The sequence below is a fragment of the Nannospalax galili genome, unplaced genomic scaffold (assembly GCF_000622305.1).
Source record: "Nannospalax galili isolate Female #2095 unplaced genomic scaffold, S.galili_v1.0 scaffold1076, whole genome shotgun sequence".
NCBI classification, from domain to species: Eukaryota; Metazoa; Chordata; class Mammalia; order Rodentia; family Spalacidae; genus Nannospalax; species Nannospalax galili.
In genome coordinates this window covers 1,027,675-1,052,242 of record NW_008338348.1, presented here as the reverse complement: position 1 = coordinate 1,052,242, position 24,568 = coordinate 1,027,675, and the positions used below count along the sequence as shown (strand labels likewise).

Genomic DNA, 24,568 nt, shown 5'->3' with positions numbered 1-24,568 from the left:
TACTCGGGCCTTCAAGTTTAGTTCTGCTTCTTTTATTTTTGAGCTTTATGTGTCTTTGTGGTTTACTTTTTGGGTATGAAGAGTTGGTTTGTCTAAGCTTATGGTTCTCTCTTTTGATTTTATATTGTCGTGGCAAGGTTGCTTTTGTCTTCAGGCATTCCCACAGAGGCCCAGGTCAAATGAGGATCAGATGCTCTCAGGCTTTCTCCTAAGCTCTGGATCTCTCCAGGAAAGATTTTGGCTTCAGGAATTTGGCGGTTGGACTGGCCTGGGAGCCAGATGCTGGTCTAGGGCAGCTGGTGGCCATGCCACCCAGAGATGCAAGGAAGATGGTGGCAGGAAGAAACCCCAAAGTATCCTGGGGACAGCACTGAGGAGCTGCTGGGTTGGTCTGAATGCAAAGGATCAGGAAGAGGAAAGGTCAACCCCCACATCCAGGAAAGAGACTGGCAGGTCGTGCAGGCCCAGGGAAGTAGAGGGAGGTCAGGGAGGGTCCAGGCCCAGAAGCAGTGCTCCTGGGGACCAGAGAAGGAACTGAGTTGGTCTGTGTGCAAAGGATCAGGAAGTATTGGTGGTTCCCCTGCTGTTTGGGGAGCCAAGACAAGGAATTAGACAGGACCCAGGCTAGGAGGAGAGACTGGCTGGAGAGATGGGAGGGTGAGTGATCTGAGGATAGTAGTGCAGGCTAGGAGAGTTAGCCGGTGGTGCAGGCCCAGGGAAGCAGAGAGAGGTGAGGGCGGGGCCAGGACCAGAAGCGGTGCTCCTGGGGCCCCAGAAAGGGACTGAGTTGGTCTGGGTGAGAAGGATCAGGAAGCAGTATTGGTTCCCCAGGTGTCTGGGGCCCCAAGACTAGGAATGGCACAGGTCCCAAACTAGGAGTATAGCTGCTATCTGTTTTTATCACTCCCTAAATCTTCTTGAAACGATCACATGTTCTGAGTAAACTGCCTCTGCCCATGGAACATGTCTGTACCTGTGCCCAGTCCTCAGAAGGCCATGGAGGGTCAAATCTCAGCTCCACTGAGCAAGAGAGACCATGGAGGCCACTGTGCTCAGCATGTGTGAGCACAGCTGGGATGTGTCTCCATGAAGAGGGCTGGCTCAGCACTGTGAGGGTCCGGGTTCCATGCCCACCACAACAAAAGCAGTGTGAGTGGCAGAGCCTTTTCTTAAAGGAAACCAAACACAGGACACAGTAAAGGAAGAGTGAGGCAGGACTGGTCCCTACACCTTCAATCCCACCAGCTACAGTATGACCCCAAGGCTCATGGAACCTGGGAAACTAGAGGACAGTGAGTTCGGAAAAGAACAAGTCACCCAGAGGACAGCAATATCAAGAGGAGGTCCCAGCTGGGCTCAGGCTCCCTCCAAGATCCCTTGATTCCAAACAACATGTTTTTAATTAAGTTTTTGCAAATTTCACACAATATATCTTGATCATATTTAGACCCCCCCATGTATGCCCTCCATACCCCTCCCCCCACCAGATTTCATGCATTCTGTTATATATGTTAAGGCCTATCAAGCCAAGTCCTGTCCCCAAATGTCCCTCAGTGCGAGTCCATCCACAGGAGCCTGGTCAGCCTATCTAGTGTCATTCCCTTAAAGAAGACCAACCTTCTCCAAGTAGTTATTGGTTTCCAATTGTTCTTCAGCTAAGGTTGGGGCTTCTGACCCATTTCCCCACTTCTCTGCTGGACTTCTGTCTGATTTGAGCTTGTATGGGTCTTGTGCATGCTGTCGCCTTCACTGAGCGACTTTCAGGATATTGTGGTTTCAGTGAGAAATGCCCCCCACCATAGGCTCTGTATTTGAACACTCGGTTTTGAACACTTGGTCCCCAGTTTGTGGTGCCGTTTGGGGAGGTTATGGAACTTTTTAGAGGTCGGGCCTTGCTGGAGGAAGAACATCAACTAGGGGTAGGCTTTGAGGTTTTTTATAGCCTTGCCCTATTTCCTATTCTCTCTCTCTCTCTTTCTCTCTCTCTCTCTCCCCCCTCTCTCCCTCCCCCTCCATGCTGGCTGTATCCCAAGGCTGAGGTTAAGAGAGTGGGAGCTGTACCCCTGCTGCCTCTAACCTCTGAAGACACTGGAGGCCAAAGGACTGGGCTCCCCTCTCTCTCTCTCTCTCTCTCTCTCTCTCTCTCCCCCTTCCTGTGTGTGGATGATCTGTGATCTCTGCTTCCTGCTGCCATGCCTTCCCCATGCTGATGGACTGACTCTGTAAGCCAAAATAAGGCCTTTCTCACCAAGGCTGCTTTTTGTCAGGTTTTCCTATCACAGCAGCAAAGTAACTGATGCATATGGTTTCACACAGAGTGAGGGAGATGGGGCCTTGGCACTCACTCATCCTGCAAGCCCTCGCTGAACGTTGGCTATGAGAATTAGCACCACCGTATCTGCATGTGTGACACTGATCCCCTTACTCAGATTCCTAAACTCTGGACTAGGGGGTCTAAATACCACTTCTCAGTGAACACATGGGCTGGCAAATTGATTTACCCCGGCTCAGAGGGCCAATGGCTCTATCTTGGTCTGGGTTTCCAGCTCAGTCGTAAGTCGGTGTGAGTGAAATAACAAGGGAGCAGGAAGAGGCTCTGTGCAGGATTGGGGGGCAGAGAGGACACATTCATACAAGGGCTGACTAAGCATCCGCTGGATGCCAGTCACGGTGCTGACCGCTGGGAATGCAGTACTGAAAATGTAGACGATGTTCAGATCCAAACAACAATGGGTTACCACTTTCTAAGTTACTGGGTAAGAACAGCCCAAACCCAACACCAAATCTGGTGAGGATGTGGAGAGATTGGAACTATCCTCACTGGTAGAAAGTCAGTATAGTGCAGCTACTTTCAATGACAGCTTGATAGATTTACAATGCTGGGCATTATTACTGTATGATCCATCAAACGTGATCCATGGCATTTACACAAAGGAGTGAAATCTTCGGCCCCACAAAACCTTGAATATGGGTGTTCATAAACTTTGCTCGTGATTGTCAGAATGTAGAAGCAACCAAGCTGTCCTTCGGTATGTCACTGGATAAAACAAACTGAGGTCCATCCAGACTGGGGTATTTTAATGACAGATGAGTTATCAAGGCATAGAAGACGTGAGCAAGGCTTGAATACACGCTGGTAAGAGAACGAAGCCAATCTGGAAACTACAGGTGAATCCAAGCAGACAACTCTCTGGAAAAGACAGAGCTCTGGAGACAGTAGAAGATGCTGCCAGCAGGGCTTGCTATGGTTTGTCTCAGAGTGAGCCCTCACACCAGCAGGCTTTCATCCCCACTGGCAGTGCTATTCTAGAAGGAGACAGGGACTAGTTGGAGGAAATAGGCCATGGGGGAAGATCCTAAGGATGTAGTTATCCCTGGTCACTTCCTACCTCAGCCCCTGCTTCCTGCTCTTCCATGATGTGAACTAAGTTGGTCTACCCTGCTTGCCCCACATGATGGACTGAGATCTTTGAAACTGTGAGACAAAATAAATCTTGTTATCTGTGGTGTGGGAGGCCATGTATGTGTGGGACCAGGGAATTGTGGGAAATCTATGCACCTTCCTCTCGTTTTTGCCATGCATCTAAGCCTGCCCCAGTGATAGATATGGTGTGTAAGAAGTGGAGATGACAGTCCTCAGCCTCAAGGAGGGAAATCTTCCTTCAAGTGTGTGCTTGCATGTGTGTATTTGTGCAAGACGACATGTATGAGTGAAGGGGGAGAGAGAGACCACTAAGATAAACAAGTTAAATATGTTGTCTTCAAAGTGCTGTGTCTTAGGAAGTGGGTGAGGGGCTGCAAAGATGGAGGGTTTGAAACTAGTGGGCTCAGAAGAGCTCAAATACAAGGCAATTACTTGATAGAGATCTGAAATTTACAGAGGGGTGATCTTGCAGGTGGTCCTGAGAAAATCAGCCCAAGAAGAAGGAGCAGCAGGGACAAAGATCTGTGCGAACAGGAACCTGTGTGTGTGTGTGTGTGTGTGTGTGTGTGTGTGTGTGTGTATGAGATGGGAGGTGGTCACGTGACTGAAACAGTGGGCTCCAGGGTTCCACTGTTCCCATTTAACACTGGTTCCAGCAGGTGGAGACTTTCCACTACAATGAATTACATTCTAATGCAATTTTTGTGGCTCTTTGGGATAGGAGCTTGACATAAAATTGTTTGGTCACTGAAAATCCACGGTTTTATCTACATGCTCCTAGCCTCCCACCAGCAATTTCATGCTTATAAGTTGTCAGCAAATTCACAGATCATTACTAATGCTTCGGGTGCTCTCAGCAGTGTAAGAACGTACATCCTGTAATACATTAGAATACTCATGAGGCTGTTATCCACGAGGTCTTAATTTGCCTGAGCCTCACTGGGCACAGAAGGGGAGAGGTATCCTTCCCATTTTACAGGTGAGGAAACTGAGGGCTTTCTAAGGATGTGCACTGGAAAAAGAAAGGACCACTTTCTGTCTCTGCTGCTCTGCCTAGTACCCAGTCCTCATCCTGTTTTCCCTCATGTGGAAGGAAGCACCATCCTCTCTGAAGGCAGCACCCACCACTATTCTCATCTTGATATTTTAGAGGCTTAGCTCTGGGCATGACTTTTAGAAGCCCCAGAAAGCAGAGGCTATGGCATCAGATTTGGGTCTAGTGAGGTATGCAGGAGCCCAGCATGTCCTGACTCTTGAAAACCAATTGGTAAATGTTCCAAAGTTTTACAAGAGTGGTAACAGAACACCAGCTTGTTAGACTGAGATCAGACACAGTGGATGCATCTGCACCGTGGAGAATAGAAAACACTGAGAGTCCTGCTTCCACTTCTCCTCGGAAGGTTGATTGTTAAGTGTTTAGCAGCACACTCTTACTTCTAATCCCGGCGGTGTCTCATGTGAGCTTGTGATCTTGTATATCTGTCCTAGTTTGCTTTCTACTGCTGTGATAAAACACTCTGACCATAAAGAGAAACTTGGGGAGGAAAGGGCTTATTACATCTTACAGCTCACAGTTCATCACTGAGGGAAGTCAGGCAGGAACTCAAGCAGGAACCTGGAAGCAGGAGCTGAAGCAGAGATCATGGAGGAACACTGCTTACTGGCTTGATCCTCTGGTCTGTGCTCAGTCTGCTTTCTTATATAACCCAGGACCACCTGCCCAGCAGTGGAACCACCCACAGTGGTCTGGGCCCTCCCACATCACTCAGCAGTCAAGAAAATACCTCACAGATGTGCCCGCAGACCAGTCTGATAGAGGAAATTCCCTAATTGAGATTCCCTCTTCCCAAGTATGTCATTGCCAACCATGACAGTGCTCCTTGACCTCGGCCTCTCCAAGTGTAAGCTGGAAATGATGGCATCTTGCAAGATGGTTCTGAGGATTCAGTCTGAGACAACCGGAAGAGCTCCATGCCATAAGTAAACAATAAATGAGTATCACTACCATAACTGAAAAGCATGGTGCCGTGGTTTAAACGTGAACTGCCCTACAGGTGCATGTGTTGCACACGGGTCCCTAGTTGGTGGTACTGTTTGGGGAACCTGTGGAGCCTGTGGAAGGGGGTCCTAGCTCTAGTAAGTGTGTTACTAGAGGGTAGGCTGTATGGGCTTCAGCCCAGACCTGCTTCCTCTGCTTCCTGATCCTCTAAGATGTATAATAAGGCACGTCACAAGAATTGCTGCTTCAGACAGAGCCCCAGCCACCATCCTTCCTGACCATGATGGACTGTATTCCTCTCAACCAGGAGCCAAGCCAAATCCTTCCTCTCATCAGTTGCTTCTCTCTGGTATTTGATCATGTCCAGGAGAAAAGTAACAAACACATACAAGAAGAACGTTAACTCCAAGTCCTAGTTACAGAAAAACAATGCGAAACACAGAGGAGAAATGAACGTGAAGGAGCCATGCTATGGCATCCGACAGCCAGAGGATCTGCTGGGGGGAGGTCCTGGCTCCTGCACGTGACTCTTGCTCTGCTCCTTGGTGGACGGATGCTTCCCCCACTCACAGAATTTCCTCACAGACCACCCACCAATCCTCCTGAATGAGCCGCACCATCCCCAAGCCATGTTTCCACACATTCTGACCTCTGGCTCCTCACACATCCCTCTGAGTGTCAGGGTGCAGCTGGTCTGGCCTGAGGCCCACATTCATGATCCTCCTGAAACCATCATCAGAACAGCAGCCCCTGATCATCACCAGGAAAATGGAAATCTGGCATCTTCAAAGCTGGAGGTAAAGGTGCCAGTCATGCTGTGTGTGGCAGGACAGTCCAGGACGAGAAAGAATCCTGGACAAGACAGCAGCACCTCTTCCTTTGATGCCAGAGGTCACCATGGTGATGCCAGAGACATAGAAGCCAAAGCCACAGTTGGGATTGAGAACATTTCACTTGTGTCAGGATGGACCTGATGCCACTGACCCCTAGCATCAAGTGAAACCTTACCATTTTAGTAAATGATGCAGGATACCCAAGAATAGTCACTAGAGAGGATGGGGGAGAGAGAGGGCAGTGTGATGCTGCCAGTGCTGGCCTGCCCTGTCTCCTCTGCCAGGAGTGAAAGAAAGGTGGGAGTGATGGTCTTGTTCAGTTCTCACACCAATGTCTACCATTGCACCTGGCACAGTCCAGGCCTGGAAAAGTCACTGAACAAGTGACTGTCTTACATTCCAGACAAAGGAGACACAATGGGAAGAAGGTCTGGTCCCCACCCTGAGCAACTCACTGCCAGTGGAGGAGGCAGATGAATGCAGTATGGCTTCCCTGCCTTGTAACAGCACAGGATCCTGGGGGAATGCAGTAGACTTAAGGAAAATGAGGAGGAAGAGGAGAAGGAGGAGGAAGAGGAGGAGGAGGAAGAGGAGGAGGAACAAAAGCAATCTAAAGAAAAAATGGTTTATTTTGTTTCAGTGTTTAAGGAGGGTCACAGCCCATGAAAGCCTGGAAGTCATGGGAGGAAGAGGAGGAAGAGGAAGAGGAGGAGGAGGAGGAAGAGGAGGAAGATGAGGAAGAGGAAGGAGGAAGATGAGGAGGAGGAGGAGAGGAGGGAGGAGGAAGATGAGGAGGAGGAAGAGGGAGGAGGAAGAGGGAGGAGGAGGGAGGAGGAGGAAGAGGAGGAGGAGGAGAGGAGGAGGAGAGGAGGAGGAAGAAGATGAAGATGAGGAAGAGGAGGAGGAAGGGAGGAGGAGAAAGATGAGGAATCCGGACCAAGAACTCCAAGACGACAGCAAAGCCATAAGCATTCTATCTTTGAACCCTTGCAAAACAGGCAGTGCCTGATCCCCACTGTTAGCCCAATGTATACATGCCTGGAGAATGGGCACTTCAGGGGAAAGATCAGGAGTTCTCAGGGAACCTGGAGGAGAGGGGTTCAGCTAAAGGAGCAGCCTGTGTGTGTGACGCCTGGAGAGGTGAGCACAGCAGGCCTCACAGAACACTCAGTGTGGCTGCAGGAAATGTATGAGATGACAGCAGGGAAGGGAGTCTGGAGATGGACAAGACGTGGTGTCAGAGGCCAAGACTCAGAGGACCTTGTCCTCTGGGTTTTGGGGAGCCATGGTGGTGTTTACAAGACTAACAGGCTCAGATCCGCATTTTTGATAAGATTTACCCACTATGGGACAGACTGGAAAAGGCTGGCTGTGAGGTAACATGGACTTGCTAGTTTGGGAGTTGTCTGGGATTGCCTCTAAGGAAACGGAGGCAGTCTTCTGCAAAGGGAAGATCCTTTGCACAGGTTCCTCCTGGGGCTTGCCGTCACCTCGTCAACTTCTTTCTCTTCTCCATGTTTCATCAAAGCAGCTCTGTCTTCAAATACTTTAAATCATTTTGTTTTAATTAAAGATCCTAGAGTGGCACATGGATATCTGCATCTTGACTTATTCTATGGCCATTTACAGAAGGTTCTAGAAAATATTCTGTTGCTATGAGAAGTATGAACTGACTTCATACTTCATACAATCTGTTACCATGGTTTCCAGCCAGATGCTCACTCTCACAGTTGTTTTGACTAGATGGTGGCATGTGTCCCCCTTACCCAGTTCTACACAAAGCATCTTAACAGCCAGTCTAGTAAATACATTCAATGTGGCTGATGGAACTTTGAACACTGTGAAAACTTAAATGAACAGCCTGCCCACTATCATTTAACCAGGCCAACAGTCTGGTACCAAAATCTCAAGATGGATCTTCCAAAGTCTGTGTGTCCTCAGATCTGATGTTGGAGGAGAGAGGAAAACAGAGAGCCAACTAGAAGAGGCTCAGACATCCAGAACCAGCTTCGAGGGACAGGGATTACCATGGAGAACAGTCATGGAAAAAGTGGCCCTGTCCAAGACCAAGAGGGTACTGTGACTGTGACATCACCACCTCTCCTTTACAGATGAGGAAACAGAGTTGGACAGGTAAGTGGACCTGCTCTCAGCACCTATGACTTACCTAGCTCAGGCTGCCACACAGATACCATACACTGGGCAGTTTATGGTGCCCAGCTCTGCAGGCTGAGATTCCTGGGTCGGGGGACAACATTTATATTCATTCTCTTATGTAATCAGTTTTTCCACATCAATTAAAATAAAATAAAGCAGTTTATTATATTGATTTTATAGTTTGCATTCAGTCACTTGGTCTTGTCTTTTCTATGACAGGACCTGTTCCACCCCCAACAAACCTATAGCTTACTGAAGTGACATCAGAGAGTTTCAGAGGAACCTGGAACCACGGAGCTTCAGATGTGTCTCTCTACAGAATAACTTGGGCACCTTTTGGAAACCCAGATTGGATGGAGGTAAGTCTCTCTCTCTCTCTCTCTCTCTCTCTCTCTCTCCATCTCTCCCTCCCTCCTGTCTGTGGCTCTCCCTCTCTTCCTCTTAGAAGTCCACAGTCCTATCATGTTGTGACTTCATTCAATCATCTCCTGGATCCTCCAACTTCACATCAAAGCTGGGGTCTTGTTGGCAGAACTTGGGTCTATAGTTGTCTTCTTGGTGGCATTTGTAGTGCTGGGGTCAGAGCCTGTCAGTCAGACTCAAAACCAGAATGGGCTACCTTCTCCTCTTCCCTCCTCCTCTCACACACCCAGGGCTCCCCGAGACACCCCACTACCCTCACTCTCTGGGGTGTGATCCTTCTTCCACTTTCCCCTTCACTGAGGTTGTCTCAAGCCAAGGACTGCACAACAGCTTCGCTTTAAACAGGTGGAAATATCACACCTGACAACTCAGCTCGGGTTATCGCAGCTCGGGAGCATAGCTCATTCATTCTGCAGGGCAAAGCTGTCATGGAAACTAATCAATGGTAAGCTTCGCTGGTGCCAGTCACGGAGCCTGTCGTCAGCAGGAAAGAGTGATGAGAAATGGAGAGCGAGCCTTCCCAAGGCTGCGGTAATTCATCCACCACAAAATGAGTTCCAGCGCTGGTATGTGAGTAATAGAAGGCAGGGTGCCCTTACCACCCCAACACACACTTCCACATTGTTCACTCTTCCCCACAGGGCAGGAGGAGGGAGCTGGGGAGGGCAGCAGCTAAGCCAGGGAATGCCAGGGGACAGGGCTAAGAGGTGGAAGCCACAAGGGCAGACAGTGTGCTTCAAGTCTTGTCTCTCCACCTACAGTAGAGTGACTCAGTTACCCCATCTAAGAGATGGGTTAATAGAGTAATAGGAGAAGATTCAAGAGGTTAAATAGGACACAGGTCACATACCAATTAAACATGAGTGCCCAGTTCCCCATGAGGTTGAACATGGCAGGGAGCAGCAGCAGGATGCTCTTGCCTTTGAATCAATTCACTTGTCATAAGCAGGCAGTGGGCTGCTCTGAGCCCAGCTGACTCAGATGTGGGCACATAGCTGTTTACAGAGCCTCCCAAAAGGCCAGAATCCATGGGAAGTGGGGACTGAGCATGTGGCTAGAAAATACCCCACATGATTCCTCCTGGAAACAGCTCCCATTTCCCTAGGCCTGCTGCTCACAAGCCTCAGTGCCCTCCTCTGTGGCTTCAGGAAGGGACCCCCTCACTCAGGCCAGGTCAGCCTTGGCTGCAGCCTCTGCTGGAGCTTTTGCTGAGTGCTGGGGGAGCACAAGCCTTGGCTCTGAAAATGAAACTGGTGTGGAGACAGAGGAGAGAGACTGAGGTCAGCTGTGCCTCTGAATGTCTTAGTTACAAAAGCCAAGGGAGCCTTGTGTGCTTCTGTATCCGTGTGCCTCCTTCTAACCAAATCATAGGGAGGAGAGGGACTTGGGACTGACCGGTGGCTCCTCTCTTCTCAACCTAGTGTTTCAAGGCTCATTAGCGGTCTGTTCATTTACCTAACATCTCTCGTATCTCTCATGTATTTCTCATTTGTTTATTATTCATTTATCTAAATAATCTACTGTCTCCTTACCTACCGAGCTACTTCTGCTCTGCTGTAACCAAACCACCTGACCAAAACAGCCCAAGGGAGGAAGGATTTCTTTCCGCTCTCAGAGTTTCAGTCCATCACAGCAAAGAAGACGTAACTGAACAGCTTAGTTCATGGTGGTAGGAGTGTGGGGCAGAACATTCACATCACTGGGGACCAGGAAGCAAGAACATGACAGGAAACAGGCAGGTACAGCCAGTCCCACCGACTTGCCTATTCCAGCCAGACCCTACTTCTAAAGATTTCACAGCTTCCCAAAGTAGCACCGTCAGCTTGGGAACACACACTCCAAATATGAGCTTGTGTGCTGACAGGTCAGGTCTAAAGCTCAGCATCTACGTACGGACTATTCTTTATATAGCGATCACCCATGTGCTACCATATACAGACATACACATATGTAACAACCTTCAAAGAACAACATTATCATTAGAGGAAGTATACCTTTGTAACTTTTGATTAATGTTCCCAGCAATGAACAGAATTGTTAGGTGCATTAAAAGTGAGGAAATTGAGCCCCAGAGAGTTTGAGGGGCAAGTCACAAACCAAACGCTGGAGAGCTGGAGAGATGATGGCTCAATGGTTAAGAGCACCTACCGTTCTTACAGAGGACTAAGGTTCAGTTCCCAGCTCCCACATGGTGTCTCACAATGTCCTGGACTCCGGTTCCAGGGGATTTTGATGCCTTCTTTGGCTGTGTAGAGTGAAGCATGGGTTCTGGTCCTTTGTGACGTTAACACAATGGGTGGAGCCTTCTAAAAAGCTGGACCTCCTCAGAAGAACACTTAGCATTCTCCTAAAACATACGACCTGACCTATCTTTTCAAACACACATGAACTTTTCCACTAAACCCATTTTCAGCTCTGATTCACCCAGTAGAACAGAATTAAGATTAATGCCCAAAGACTTCATTAGAAAACCTTCAAAACTGTTGGGAGGTGTGAGCCCAGATATCCTGTTCCTTTCCCTTCCAGCAGCCGCCCCACTCACCACAGGTTCACCAGGAACGGGTGCTCCAGCCCCTGCATGATCTGCAGCTCCCGGAACACGTTCCGCACCTCGTCCCTTTCGATGCACTTTTGCTTGTTCATATACTTCATGGCATACATTTTCTTTGTGTCCCGCTTCTGCACGATGCATACCTGAGGGACAGCCAAAGGGACAGCACTCAGGGCAATATTAAGAGGCAGAGGGAGAAGGATAAGGAGGGGAGGAAGGGGAGGAGGGAGAAGAGGAAGAAGAAGAGGAGGAGGAAGATGAGGAAGTGGAAGAGGAGGAGAAAGAGGAGGAGGGAGAAGAGGAGGAGGAAGACGAGGAGGAGGAAGAGGAGGAGAAAGAGGAAGAGGAAGAAGAGGAAGAAGAAGAAGAGGAGGAAGATGAGGAACAGGTGCATGTGGAGAAAGAGGAGGAGGGAGAAGAGGAGGAGGAAGACGAGGAGGAGGAAGAGGAGGAGAAAGAGGAAGAGGAAGAAGAGGAGGAGGAAGAGGAGGAGGAAGAAGAGGGAAGGGGAAGAAGGGGAGGAGAGAGAAGAGAAGGAGGAAGAGGAGGAGGAAGAAGAGGAGAAGGAAGAGGGGGAGAAAGGAGGAAGAGGAGGAGGAGGGGAAATGTCAGCTTCTCATTGACTGCTATCTAGGGTCTGTCATTCCAACCACCTGCTAGCAGTGCAGCTCTGGCTAAGCCAAGACCTCTCTGAAGTCTCACAGGACGCACTGGACCAGATTCAGCCCTTAAATGTGGACATTAAGTGTTGGCTGTGGACTCCATGTTGGAAACACAGCAGTCGACTCAGCAGATAGAAGGAGCAACCATGCCCTTGAGGAACTCAGAGCCCAACAAAGGCATTCGTGCAGCCTTGGGACATGAGTGCCCACAAGCTGTGAATCCCCAATTCTAGGCGCTACAGTCCCAGGACATACATGTACACTCACAATATACACCCTGCCCCAGAGACTACAGCCATGAGACGTGCACACATGGTGTGACCCTATCCCAGGGATACAATACCAGAACATGTTGTGCATGTGTGCTACATACCCAGCCCAAGTGACCTGTGACACCTGTGAAAACCTAGAGACCTAGAGAGAGAGGCTGTATGTGCCGCAGGCAGCAGAACTGAAGAGGGGAGGAACCCAAGCCTGTTGGAGCCCACGTGATGCTGTTACAAGCCTCAGATGCTTGTTATGGAGCAGAGAGCTTGGCGTTTCCCTCCTGGGTTTTAGTCCTGCTTTGGTCCACTCTTTCCTTGCTATCCTCCTATCCTTCCCCTTTTGAAATGGGAATTCTTATTCTGTGCTTTGTATGTTGGAAGTGTATAACTTGTTGTTTGATTTTATAGAGGCTTACAGTTAAGAGATTGTATTGTGGCTCAAAAGAGACGTTTTGACTTTTGAGTAGTGTGGGGACTGTAACAGACTTTGGGGCCTTCTGAAGCTGGCATGAATGAATTTTGTATTATGAAATAACCATAACATTACAGGAGCCATGTTGGGGGCCTCTGTTATGTGAAGTAGAAGTCTCTTCATATCCAGATAGCTCAGGAGCTCGGAGCCATGTGCTGAGACTCCTTTCATAGCAGGGTGCCTTCCTGGCATTTTTCCCAACTCTCCTTTTGAAGTGCCCGCCATAAATGCCCTAACATAAACATGGCCTCTGGCTCTAGGAATACCATGCTTTCCTGTGATTTGTCAGGCAGTCAGCCGTCTGGCAACATGGCAGAAACCCACTTCCATATGCAAATAGAATGTCTCGAAGCTAGGAGGTGAACACTTAATAAAAGCTGTAACACGGACTAAGCAGAGTCCCGCGTCTTACTACCAGCGATCCAGCCTCTCCGGAGGCAGCATTCCTCCGTCACCGACTCGCGGATCCCAGCTTCAGCCGCCTCGTACTTTCCCGCGTGTTCTAGCGGCCGGTGGAACTCGCATATTGAGGAAAGTACACGGGTGAAATCAGGGCGGAGACATGGCTGGACAACGCTCCAGCAGCAGAGACCCACAGAGACACGGAGAAGCCCACGGGGCCAGACCCGCCTTCTTCCAGGGCGCAGCTGAGACCAGGGGATCAATCCCCGCGGGACCACGTGCACCATAGAGCCAGTAGTAGAATGTGGTTTGAGTGTGAAATGCCCTCCACGGCTCATATGTTTGAACCCTTGGTCCCCAGCTGGTGGTGCTGGTTTGGAAAGTAGCAGAATCTTTAGCTGGTAGTCTTGCTGGAGGAAGTGGATTACTGGTTTTAGAGCCTGGCCCCACTTTCTGTTCACTCCGCTTCTTGTTCCACCAACATGAGGAGTCCCAGCTGCAAACTCCTGGCACCATGGATCCGTCTGCCTCTGTGCCTTCCCTACATGGTGCTCTGAATCCCCTCAAACTAAGACAAAACTTCCTTCTTGACCTATCTTCATTTCTTCTGCTGTGATAAAATATCCAGACAAAATTTAATTTAGATTAGAAAAGTTAATTTTAGTTCAGAATTCCAGGTTCGATCCATCATGGCTGGGAAGTCAAGGCGGCAGCAACTTCAGTTAATCACATCCGCCGTCAGGAGCAGAGAAATAAAAGCGTATGTGCTCACATTCTTCACTCTTATACAATTCAGGGCCTCTTGTGTAAGGAATGGCATCACCCACAGTGGGCTGGGTCTTTCCACAATATCAACTTAATGAGACAATCCTCCACAGACATGCCCTCAAGGTAACCCAGCGAAGACAGTCCCTCGTGGAGACTCTTTTCCCAAGTGGTTTTTAGCCTCAGAGCTACCCAACTTTAATTCACAGAAACACACAAATTATGAAAAAATAAGACTGGTTGAAAGGTTTTAACTCCTCAATAACTGATTCTTGGTTGTGTCAAGTTGAGAATTGTCATGGTTAGCATCACAGTTGTTAAGTTCTTGTCAGGTACTTGGTTACCATGAGTAACTAAAATGCTTGGTTTCAGTTACCTGTAGTCAACCATGATCTGAAAATATTAAATGAAACTTCCAGATATGAATCATAAATTTTAAATTGTGTGTCATTTTGATTAGTATAATAACTTCTGACACTGTCTCACTTCAACCTGCCTAGCATATGAATCATCTTCTTGTCCAGTATATCCATGCTCTATACCTTATACTTCCAACAGCGCTCAGAAGTCCTTTTGGTGTTGAGATAGACTGGTGCTGTGTAACAGGGCTTTCACTCAACTGACTTCTAACCTGCATCACAGTGCCTATGCCATTCCTTGCATCATATCATCATGTGGACCTGCACCATCTCACATCACATCATCATGTGAACCTAAACCATCTCACGTCACATCATGTGTAACTGAACCATCTCACATCGCATCCTGTGTGCCTGAACCATCTCACACCACATCATGTGTATCTGCACAGCTCACACCACATCATCATGTGTACCTGCACCATCTCACATCACATCATGTGCACCTGAACCACCTCGCATCACATCATCATATGGACCTGCACCATCTCACACCATATCATGTGCACCTGAACCATCTCACATCACATCATCATGTGAACCTGCACTATCTCACATCACATCATGTGCACCTGAACTATCTTACATTACATCAGTATGTGGACCTGCACCATCACACATCACATCATGTGCACCTAAAATATCTCACATCACATCATCATATGGACCTGCACATCTCAAATAGCATCATGTGGGCCTGAACCATCTCACACCATATAATCATATGGATCTGAACCATCTCACATCACACCATGTGCACCTGAACTATCTCACATCACATCATCATGTGGACCTGCACCATCTCACATCACATCAACCCCTGAACCATCTTACATAACATCATCATGTGCACCTGAATATCTCACATCACATCATCATTGAACCTACACCATCTCACATATCATCATGTGGGCCTGAACCATTTCACGTCATAGCCTCATGTGGGCCTGCACCATTCCATACCATCACAAGGTAAATACAGTTCAGTAAGATACTTTGGAAGAGAAGAACCTCAGTCACTTAACTTTTATTACAGTATGTGATTAGAACTGTTCTATTATTATTGTGGTTGATCTCTAATGGTGTTCAGTTCATATTTTAAGCTCTAGCATAGGCATGTATGGATATGTACAGGGGAAATATATCACATATTGGTTTGATACTATTTAATGTTCTAGACATTGACTAAGGGTCTCAAATGTATCTTCCAGGGATGGAGGGTTGTTACTGTATTTCACATTCTAAGGTTCCAGAAAACAAGGTTTAGGGGGTTCCTCTTCAACGGACTGCAGTCGTGATTTCCATCTATACTCTGCAGGCACAGGACAATGGAACAGGTAGGAGTCAGGTATTCTGTTCAGGCTCAAGTCCAGGCTCTCTTCCTCCCCAGCTATTCTTTTCCACTGCTGACACTGCTTCCCAGAGAAAAGGGACAGGGTGGGTGGAAGGTGCCATAAGGCAGGGGCTAGGCAAGGCAGCTACAGAGCTCGGGGGTCTCCTTGCACTATGGGCCGCTCTTTGGTTGGAAACTGGATCTTTTTTTGCTCCTGCATGCTATGCATGTCTTTGAGGCAGATGTAGAACAGTGGAGAAAAGCCTGAATCTACTTAGGTTCTTGTGTTTCTGTCTGCACTCTGCACCCCTGGAGAGAATCTACAGGAGGTCGAGGAAATGGAAGTGTCCAACAGCACATATTGTGAAACCTCAAAAAGAGGTCTTCCTAGACAGTGAGATCTGTGACTTATGGCTAAAGGTCTACAACTCTTCCATTTCCTGTAAGTTTGAAATACAGCTACAGGGAGGTAATGATGCAGTGTGCCTTTAGGGGCTCTGGCTTGTGGGAAGTCAAGCAGACTCCAACAGCCCCGAGAACAGCAGTGGGTGGGTAATGTCACTCATCAGAACCTCTTGTTTCTGTTGCTTTCCGTTTACAGTTTTAGAATGACATCAGATTTCTCAGCAGAATGCTAAAGCCCAAAGGCACCAGTGGCCTAAGCCAAGTCCTGAGAGCAAGTAACTGCGAACCGAGAATACCATACCCAGCACAGCCATCTTCCGAGGTCAACAGAGAAGTGAAGCACTTCCTCAACAAACACAAAACAAACTTAAACCACCCACGAACCCTAAGCCAGGGATGTGGAAAAACTTAGGCAAATTCTATACACAGTGAGAGAAGAAAGAGTGTCACAGGCAGGAAAACATAGGGAAGAACAATGAGAGGAACAGATGAGCAAATGGAAACTAGGAAGGATTCAAATGCATCAATAATCCAGGAATATCCTGAGATGGACAAGAGGGAAAGGAAAAGACAAAACAGCAACTCAACCAGGGGAACAACGGACAAAATTACCGGAATCAAAAAACACCTCTCAATAATGACTGTAGCCAGTGGCCTCAACTGTCCAATTCAAAGAAGAAGACTTCACTGGATCAAAACACGTACTTCAGCTGACTGCTGTCTGGAAGTAACAACTGGTAAAACACACACAGACCGAGTGTCAAAGGACAGAAAACTACACATTCTGAGCAAGCAGAAACTGGAAAGTCTAGACAAAATACTAGTCGGTGACTTCAATACCCCACTTCCATCAATAGATCATCCAGACCAAAAACGGTCACTAAATATCTTAAACTGCACCGTAGATAAAACGGAAGTAACTGACATCTACAGAATATTCCACCCAACAACTGTATAACATACATTTTTCACACCCCACAGATCTTCCTTCAAACAGATCGCACTCTAGGCCATAAATAAAATAAGTCTTAACAAGTGCAAGTTCTACAAACATAATACAAATACAAAAAAACCAGAATAATTTCTTGTATTTATTGGATCATAATGGATTAAACATTGCTAACAACCAAAACTACACAAGCTGTGGAAACTTACCAGTATACACTTGGATGATCTGTGAGTCATTGACGAAATTAAGGCAGAAACTAAAAACTCATAAAAATCAAAAGAAAATGAAAATTCAACTTACCAGAATTTGGGGGCTATGGCAAAATCAGTTATAAAAGGGACACATATGGCCTATGAGTGGCCATAAAAAATCAGAGGTTGCAAATAAGTAATCTAAAAATGCACCTCAATGTCTTAAGGAAACAATAATAGCACAGGAAAGAAAATTATAAATATTAGAGCAGAAATTAGCGAATAGAAACAATGAAAGAAATTAATGAAATGGAGGTTCTTTGAAAAGATAGGATTGATAAACCCTTAGCCGAATTAACCAGAAGGGAAATTAATTAATTAATCTTGTATTAATTAACCCAAATTAATACAAGCAAGGAATGAAAAGTGGGACTTCCCCTGCCAAGGCTCAGGGAAAAGGAAATGGAAAGAACATCAGAGCTGGAGATAGAGGGCTGGGAAGTGCTGTCTTCTGGACGTGACACAGCAATTGCACTCATGAACTCACAGCACTTGAGTTACCTGCACAAAGTCAAGCCAGTTAAAATTCTGGCATAGATGCACGAGGTGCTCTCAAGGCCCCATCCCTTACTGAGGAGCAGTCGGCAGCAGATAGCTGCTAGAGGAGGGAGAATTGTTCTTATCTGAGGCTGAGGCCACTGGTAGGTTTCCCACAATTCAGTGAGTGGCCTCACAGCCATGCACATATGGAAAGCACTAACTGGACTTAACGGGTTATCAAATAAAACATGAACTTGGGAGGGAGAACATGTTGGGGGATATGGAAGGAGGTGGAGGGGGATGGGGGATGGATATGACCATCCTTATTTCATTGTATACATGAAAAAAAAATTCTCAAGAATAAAGAAAAATTAAAATAAAAAAACTATGAAAGGAACAGAGAGATCATTAGGGAATATTTTGAAATTTTATATTAAAAATAGCAAATCTAGAAGAAATGTCTAAACATACAATGCATCAAAATTAAACCAAGAAAATGTAAATAACCTAAAGAGATGTGTAACAATCAATGAAATTGAAGTTGTAATAGTCCCTCAACTCAAAGTCCAGGGCTAAATACGTATTGAATTCTAGCAGACTTTTAGAGAAAAACTAATAACAATGCTCCTCAAATGTTTCCATAAAGTAGAAAGAAAAGAAATGCTACCAAATTCATTCTATGAATCCAGTATCACAGTGATTTAAGATAAGGACACGACATAAAAGAAAACTACAGATCAATTTCCCTGGTGAACATAAAAACAAAATTCAATAAAATCCATGCAAACCAAATAATAACGTGCTTTGAAATATCATAACCACGATGCAGTTGATTTCATTCCAGGAAAGCAAAGATAATTCAAAATACATAAATCAGTAAGTACAATATGGTATGTAAGTAGTATCAAGGGTAAAAAAATCAAATAATCATCTTCATAGATACAGGAAAGACCTTTGTCATGCCTTCATGATATAAATTCCTGGAGAAATTAGGAATAGAAGCAACATACTTCATCATAACCAAGGCAATATTTGAGACGCTATGGCCAACATTATACCAAAGGGGATATGTTGCAAGAATTCCTCCTAAAATCAGGAAACGGTCGAGTCCACACTCTTCAGCCTCATTCAGTAAACCAGTAGAATTCTTATCCAGTAACGAAGCAAGAGAAAGACATGCAATAGAAATTGGAAAAGAAGAACTCAGAGCTTTCCTTTGTGTGTGTGTGTGTGTGTGTGTGTGTATGTGTGTGTGTGTGCGTCTGTGTGTGTGTGTGTTCATGTGTGCAAGTGCAGGTACCCATGTGTGTGCAGGTGCATTTACATGTGTGTGCATGTGTGAGTGGAGGTCAGAGGACAACTTCAAGTGTTGTTCCTCAGGCTCCAGCCATCTTTTATTTTTCAAACATTCACCGATCGGGCCAGGCTAGCTAGTCAGTGAGCCCCAGGGATCCATCCATCTCCCCAGTGCAGCTGTCACCACCATGCTCAGATATTGTTTAACCTGTGTATGGGAGTTGAACTCAAGTCCTTCACTTGCAAGGGGTGCTGGATGGCTTCAGTTGTCAATCTGACATACCTGGGAAGAAGGAACCTCAATTAGGGAATTTCCTCCATCACATTAGCCTGTTGGGCATGTCTGTGAGGTATTTTCTTTATTGATAAATGATGTGGGAGGGCTCAGTCCACTGTGGGTGGTTCCAGCCCTGGGCAGGTGGTTGTATAAGAAAGCAGGCTGAGCACAGCCAAAGGAGCCAGCCAGCCAGCAGCATCCCAAGACTCTAAGGTCTGTGCTTCAGCTCCTACCTCCAGGTTCCTGCCCTGCTTGAGCTCCCACCCTGACTTCCTTCAATCAGGGACTGTACTGAAAGCTGAAATAAAGTCTTTCCTCCCAAAGTTGGTTTTGGTCAGAGTGTTTTATCACATCAATAGAAATCAAAGTAGGATGTAAGGCAAGCACTTTATTAACTGCACTATCTCCCCCCGACCCCACATTATCCCTATTTATAGACAACATGATCCTCTACTTAACTTTTAGCTCTGATGAACGCTTTCAGCAAAGTAGTAAGATACAAAAGCAGCATAGGAAAAACATTAGCGTCTACATAATGAATATGCTAAGACAGGAATCAGGAGAGCGATTTAATGCCACACACAGCAGCCTAAAACAAATGCCTAGGAATAAGCCTACCCCAGAAGCTGAAAGACTCCTAACTGTGAAAACTTGAAAACACAGAATGAAACTGAAATGTAGTCACTTTGGAAGGTACTCTAAAGAGACCTGGGCCCCTCCCTTTGGCTCTGAGTATGGAAACAGTGCTTCCTGTGGAACTGGAATTTCCCCAGACCCTCATGCTGGGACAAGGAGAAGGCCAAAGCCTGGTAGGAACTCGCCAGAGGAGGAACTTGTCTCCATGAAGAGATTTCACAGTTCTGACAACTTGTCAGACACATTGCAGAGGATATTGGAGCTGAAACAGTGATTGGTCAGCGATCGGCAGGACCATCCCTTGACCAGGGCTGTTTATGTATATCTCTTGCCCTTTATTTAAACCTCACGTCAGACCCTGAAGATGGGCTTGGGAGGATCGCTGGACTCATTTATTCCCAATGAGGCCATAGCAAATGAGTCTCCTTATCTGGCTTTTCACTCTTACCTGTTGGTTTGATTGGCCTATTGTGGGTGGCCAAGCCTAGCTTGTTAGGGCTGCCAGGTCACAGGTTCTGAACCTACCAGCTCCAGTAACACCTGCATGGTGATGGGCAAGTAGATGCCTGAACCAGCCCTGGAGACCTGGGCTAGCTCCTCCCACATCTAAACTTCATGACAGCCATGTGATGGGGTAATTTGAAACTGAAGCCAGACACCACCTCTGATGCTGGACAGGTGATCAGGAAAAAAGGTCACCACTGCCTCTCTGCCTAGGTCCTGGGAGCCTCTAACTTGGAAATATAAGACCTAGAGGCCCCAAGAGGCACTGATACTCAGCTAGGCTGCCCCAGCCTTGTCCACAGGAAATCACAGTTAATGAGGCAAGAGCAAGCCATCTGACCAAAGCCGCCTTAAGCTGCCACGAAGCAAGCCCCCAATTAACTCCTCATTAGTCTAATTCAATTAGGGTTAACATTAGTCACCTCGATGTGTTGGGACAAATTAAACACTGGCTGGTCTGGCTCACAGGATTGAAGGCTCCCAAGTAGATGAAGCAGATGGAGAACCTGCATTGCACCAGCATCCTGTGAGAATCATTCTCCCTTCACGTCCGCAGTGCTGACAGCACTGAGGCCATGACCAGCCCAAAGACTCAGAGGACCCTTGAATGGTTTTAATATCCTTTTCCTCCTTTTTTATTGTTTGAGAATTTCATATACTCATACATGCACATAGTGGGTTTTGATCAAATCCACACTCTGTTCCTTCCCTACAATTTCCCTCCTACCCACTCCCATGTGCTCTATTCTTATAAACTCAGAATTCACTCAGTGCTGTTTGTATGTGCACAAGTTGTAGGGTCATCTATTTAGACCACGGGGAGCCTCGTTTGTCTTCTATCCCTGAAGAAAACTGACTCTCCCTTCCCCAGTGGTCATCAATTGCCAATAGTGCTCATCTAGGGGTGGGGCTTCATGACCGCCTCCCCTCCGTGCTGGGATTCTGTCTGGCTTGAGCATGCCCAGGTCTTGTTGCAACTAATATGAGTTCATATGTGCAACTGTCCTGTTGTTCCTGGAAAACACTTTCCTTGTGGTCATCCACCATCTCTGGCTCTTACAATGTTTCTGCCTCTTTTCCTCACTGATCCCTGAGCCTTGAAAGGAGGAACTATCATATCAATGTCCAATTTAGAGCTGGTCACTCTGCAGTATCTTATTTTCTGTATATTGACAATTTGTGGGTTTCTGTGTTCATCACCATCTACTGGACAAAACAAAAAAGAAAAGCTTCTCTAATGGGGGTTAAGAGATGCACTAATCTATGGGCATAATGATGTCATTAGGAGTCAGTTTAATATGATGCTCACCTAGTAGAAGAACAGTAGTAGGTTCTCCCCTAACCAGGGGCTCATGACTCCAGTAATAGTGCTGGGCACAGGTACCATCTTGTGGAGCAGGTCTAATAGCCAAGGAGAGAGTGACTGGTTACTCCCATAACATTTGTGCCGCTGTTGCCCCAGTGGGTAACCCTTGCCAGGACAGTTGCTGTAGCTCACAGCATTCACAGCTGGGTAAGACTGATAATTACATCTGTCTTCCAGGAGCCTGCATAGCACCACGAAAGCACGCCAGTAGATGAAGCTTCTAGGTCAGTGCCAGGTTGATTTCTCTGTGTGCCATGACTCAAGTATATGGTGTCTTCAGCAATGGAGGAAGATAAATAGGCTACAGTGTGGCATGTGCTGGTAGTCTCCCCAAAGTCCTGATTGGGTGAAGACTTGAGTGCTGTCCTGTCCTTACCCCCAGGGTGGCTCTGGGCCAGGGAAGCTAGTTATCAACACTGAACTTGGGCCTCCTCTACCGTGGCTCCAAAGGCAGAAGCACCAGACACTGCACCATGGATCTGTGCAGAAGCACTGAGAATGACCTGTCAAATGAGGCATACTTGCCAGGGTGACATGTAACTCCATGTCATCTTGGAGTGGCCTTGTGCATAGATGTGGGAACAAACATGGTTCTAGATGCATCTGTCAGGGTGTTTGGGAAGGAAATTAACACTTAGGAAAGAGAACATACTGCCTTCTCAGCTGAGTAGAGCTTCAGCTCCTCACAGGGTCTCTAGCCTGATCCCTGTCCTGCAGAATCTGGGCTTGACTCCCTAATCCTATGAACAAACTTCTTTTTTATTTTTATTTTTTAATTATTTATTTAATAACCACATAATTAGAAGACATATTTCATTACAACAGCATTGACATATTCAATAACAATTTCCAGAGATAAGATGCATCTCTTTCAGAACTGGCTGTAAATTTGGGGGTTTACAGTTGAATTAATACAGTTATAAAATATTGAACTCAGTATAAACCCTATAAGACATAAAATTGAATGAAGTTTTAACCTTTAAAAAGGATCTCCATTTTATTATTAAAATATACTGTTTCATACAGAAAAACTCATTTTTAATGCAACACTTAGATGTTTGTACATGTGCCTCTAATCTCATAAATAGCTGATTATTACTAGTCACAGTTGGTTACTTTCTGAGATCATTGGCACCTGAGCATGGATATAAAGTCATCAGGTAGATTTCTGTGGTAATGTTTTTCAGCTCTACTAATTAACATGAAGCAAATTTTTATGCTTCTTCCTCAAATATAACTTATTTTTTTATTTATTGATTTTTTTGCACGTATTTCGTACAGAACATCCCAAACAATCTTACCTATCTCAATACCCGCATCCCAAATGGCACGCTCCCATTCCCCCCCTCCTGCTGGAGCCCATATACTCTCTCATCCCTGTTACTGTCCAGTGTGTTGTTAGTGCACCCAGCCGTTCCCCAGTGCTTGTCCATCTGCTGAATCTAGTCAGCCTGTCTAGAGTTCCTTGTTTTAGGAAGATCAGCTCTTCCTCATCTAGCGGCGAGCTGATGCCAATATTCCTTTAGGTAAGATTGGGGTCTGCTGTTCATTTTCCCAGTTCTATGCTGGGTTATTGTCTGGGAGTCTCTTGGGCCACCCTGGCCAACAACTCAAAGGAAGGTATCTCCTGTCTGGCATTGTTTCTTGTTATGTAGCCTTTACCTATACACACAGACTCTTAAAGGAACTATATTGATCCCTTTAATCTTTAGTTATACTTTCCTTTTAGGTGTTTAAGACCATGCAGTTGGCCCAGATAAACCAATTTATTTTTACTCTTAAGGTCGTTTGAGGATCTGTTCCTCAGGGGTCACTTGGACTTAGGAGGAGCTGCTGGCTCCTTCCCTCTACCAGATCCATCTATGTGAAGGTAAGTCAAAGGTCCTGCTTGACCATGGATGGCTTCACGTGGAAGGATGGAGGAAATGTTTCCTCTGTGTTGACCCTCCTCTTTGTAGACTTGACACTGGTTCAAGTTCATCTGGTGGGGTCTCCATGGCCTCCTTGATCAAAAGGACAGGAGATTCACCAGTTACAGGACACTTTGAGAGATGCTCCATAGTCCCCTGGAGCTTAGTCGACCTTGGAGGGCAAGGAGTAAAAACTGTCCTTTAAGTCCCTCTGACCATATTAGTATAGGCCTCAAAGTATGGCTGTTAAACATCCAAGAAGGTTAGTTCCACAAGTCTGGTACTTTTAATTACCACGAGCTATGTAGATAAAGCTTGGGCAGAAACCAAACATTCTCATATAAACCTTGACTAGACATATATTATGTTCCTTGAGCCCGTTGTATGTATAATTTGTCAGTAGGTTGTTGGACTAATGTGGTTCCCTCTAGTTTTTTTAAAGCTAACTAGGCATTATTTATCTCTCTCATAGTCTAACCGTTCTACCATGGTTTCCCCATTTTTCCCATGTCTCCCCTAATAATACCCTTCTCCTGTGGTCCCTCCTCTCCTGAGCTCCTTCTTTCCCTTTATCCCCTAGGTTCCTTGTACAACCCTCCCACTTCCCTCCCCTTAAAATAACCCCATTTTTATCCATATCTCCCTTATTAAGGCCTGTTTCCTAGTGTTCTTCTCTTTCAGATTCTTTCTTTTATCTCCCTGGTTCCTTTTCATTATCCAAGTTCCTATAGTTATATCAGGATATATACTCATTATAAAGATTTGGTGCTAGGATCAACAAACATACG

General features: G+C 46.3%; 1 protein-coding gene across 2 annotated transcripts in view; it reads right to left on the bottom strand.

Annotated features, from left to right (window-relative positions):
* Stk32b (serine/threonine kinase 32B) overlaps positions 1-24,568 on the bottom strand; it is a 379,118-nt gene that overhangs the window by 222,385 nt on the left and 132,165 nt on the right. For both annotated transcript variants that reach the window (XM_008833119.1, XM_029563507.1), the window contains exon 3: positions 11,379-11,530. In XM_008833119.1, coding sequence (XP_008831341.1) covers positions 11,379-11,530 — 152 coding nt within the window. The remainder of the gene's footprint in view (positions 1-11,378; positions 11,531-24,568) is intronic.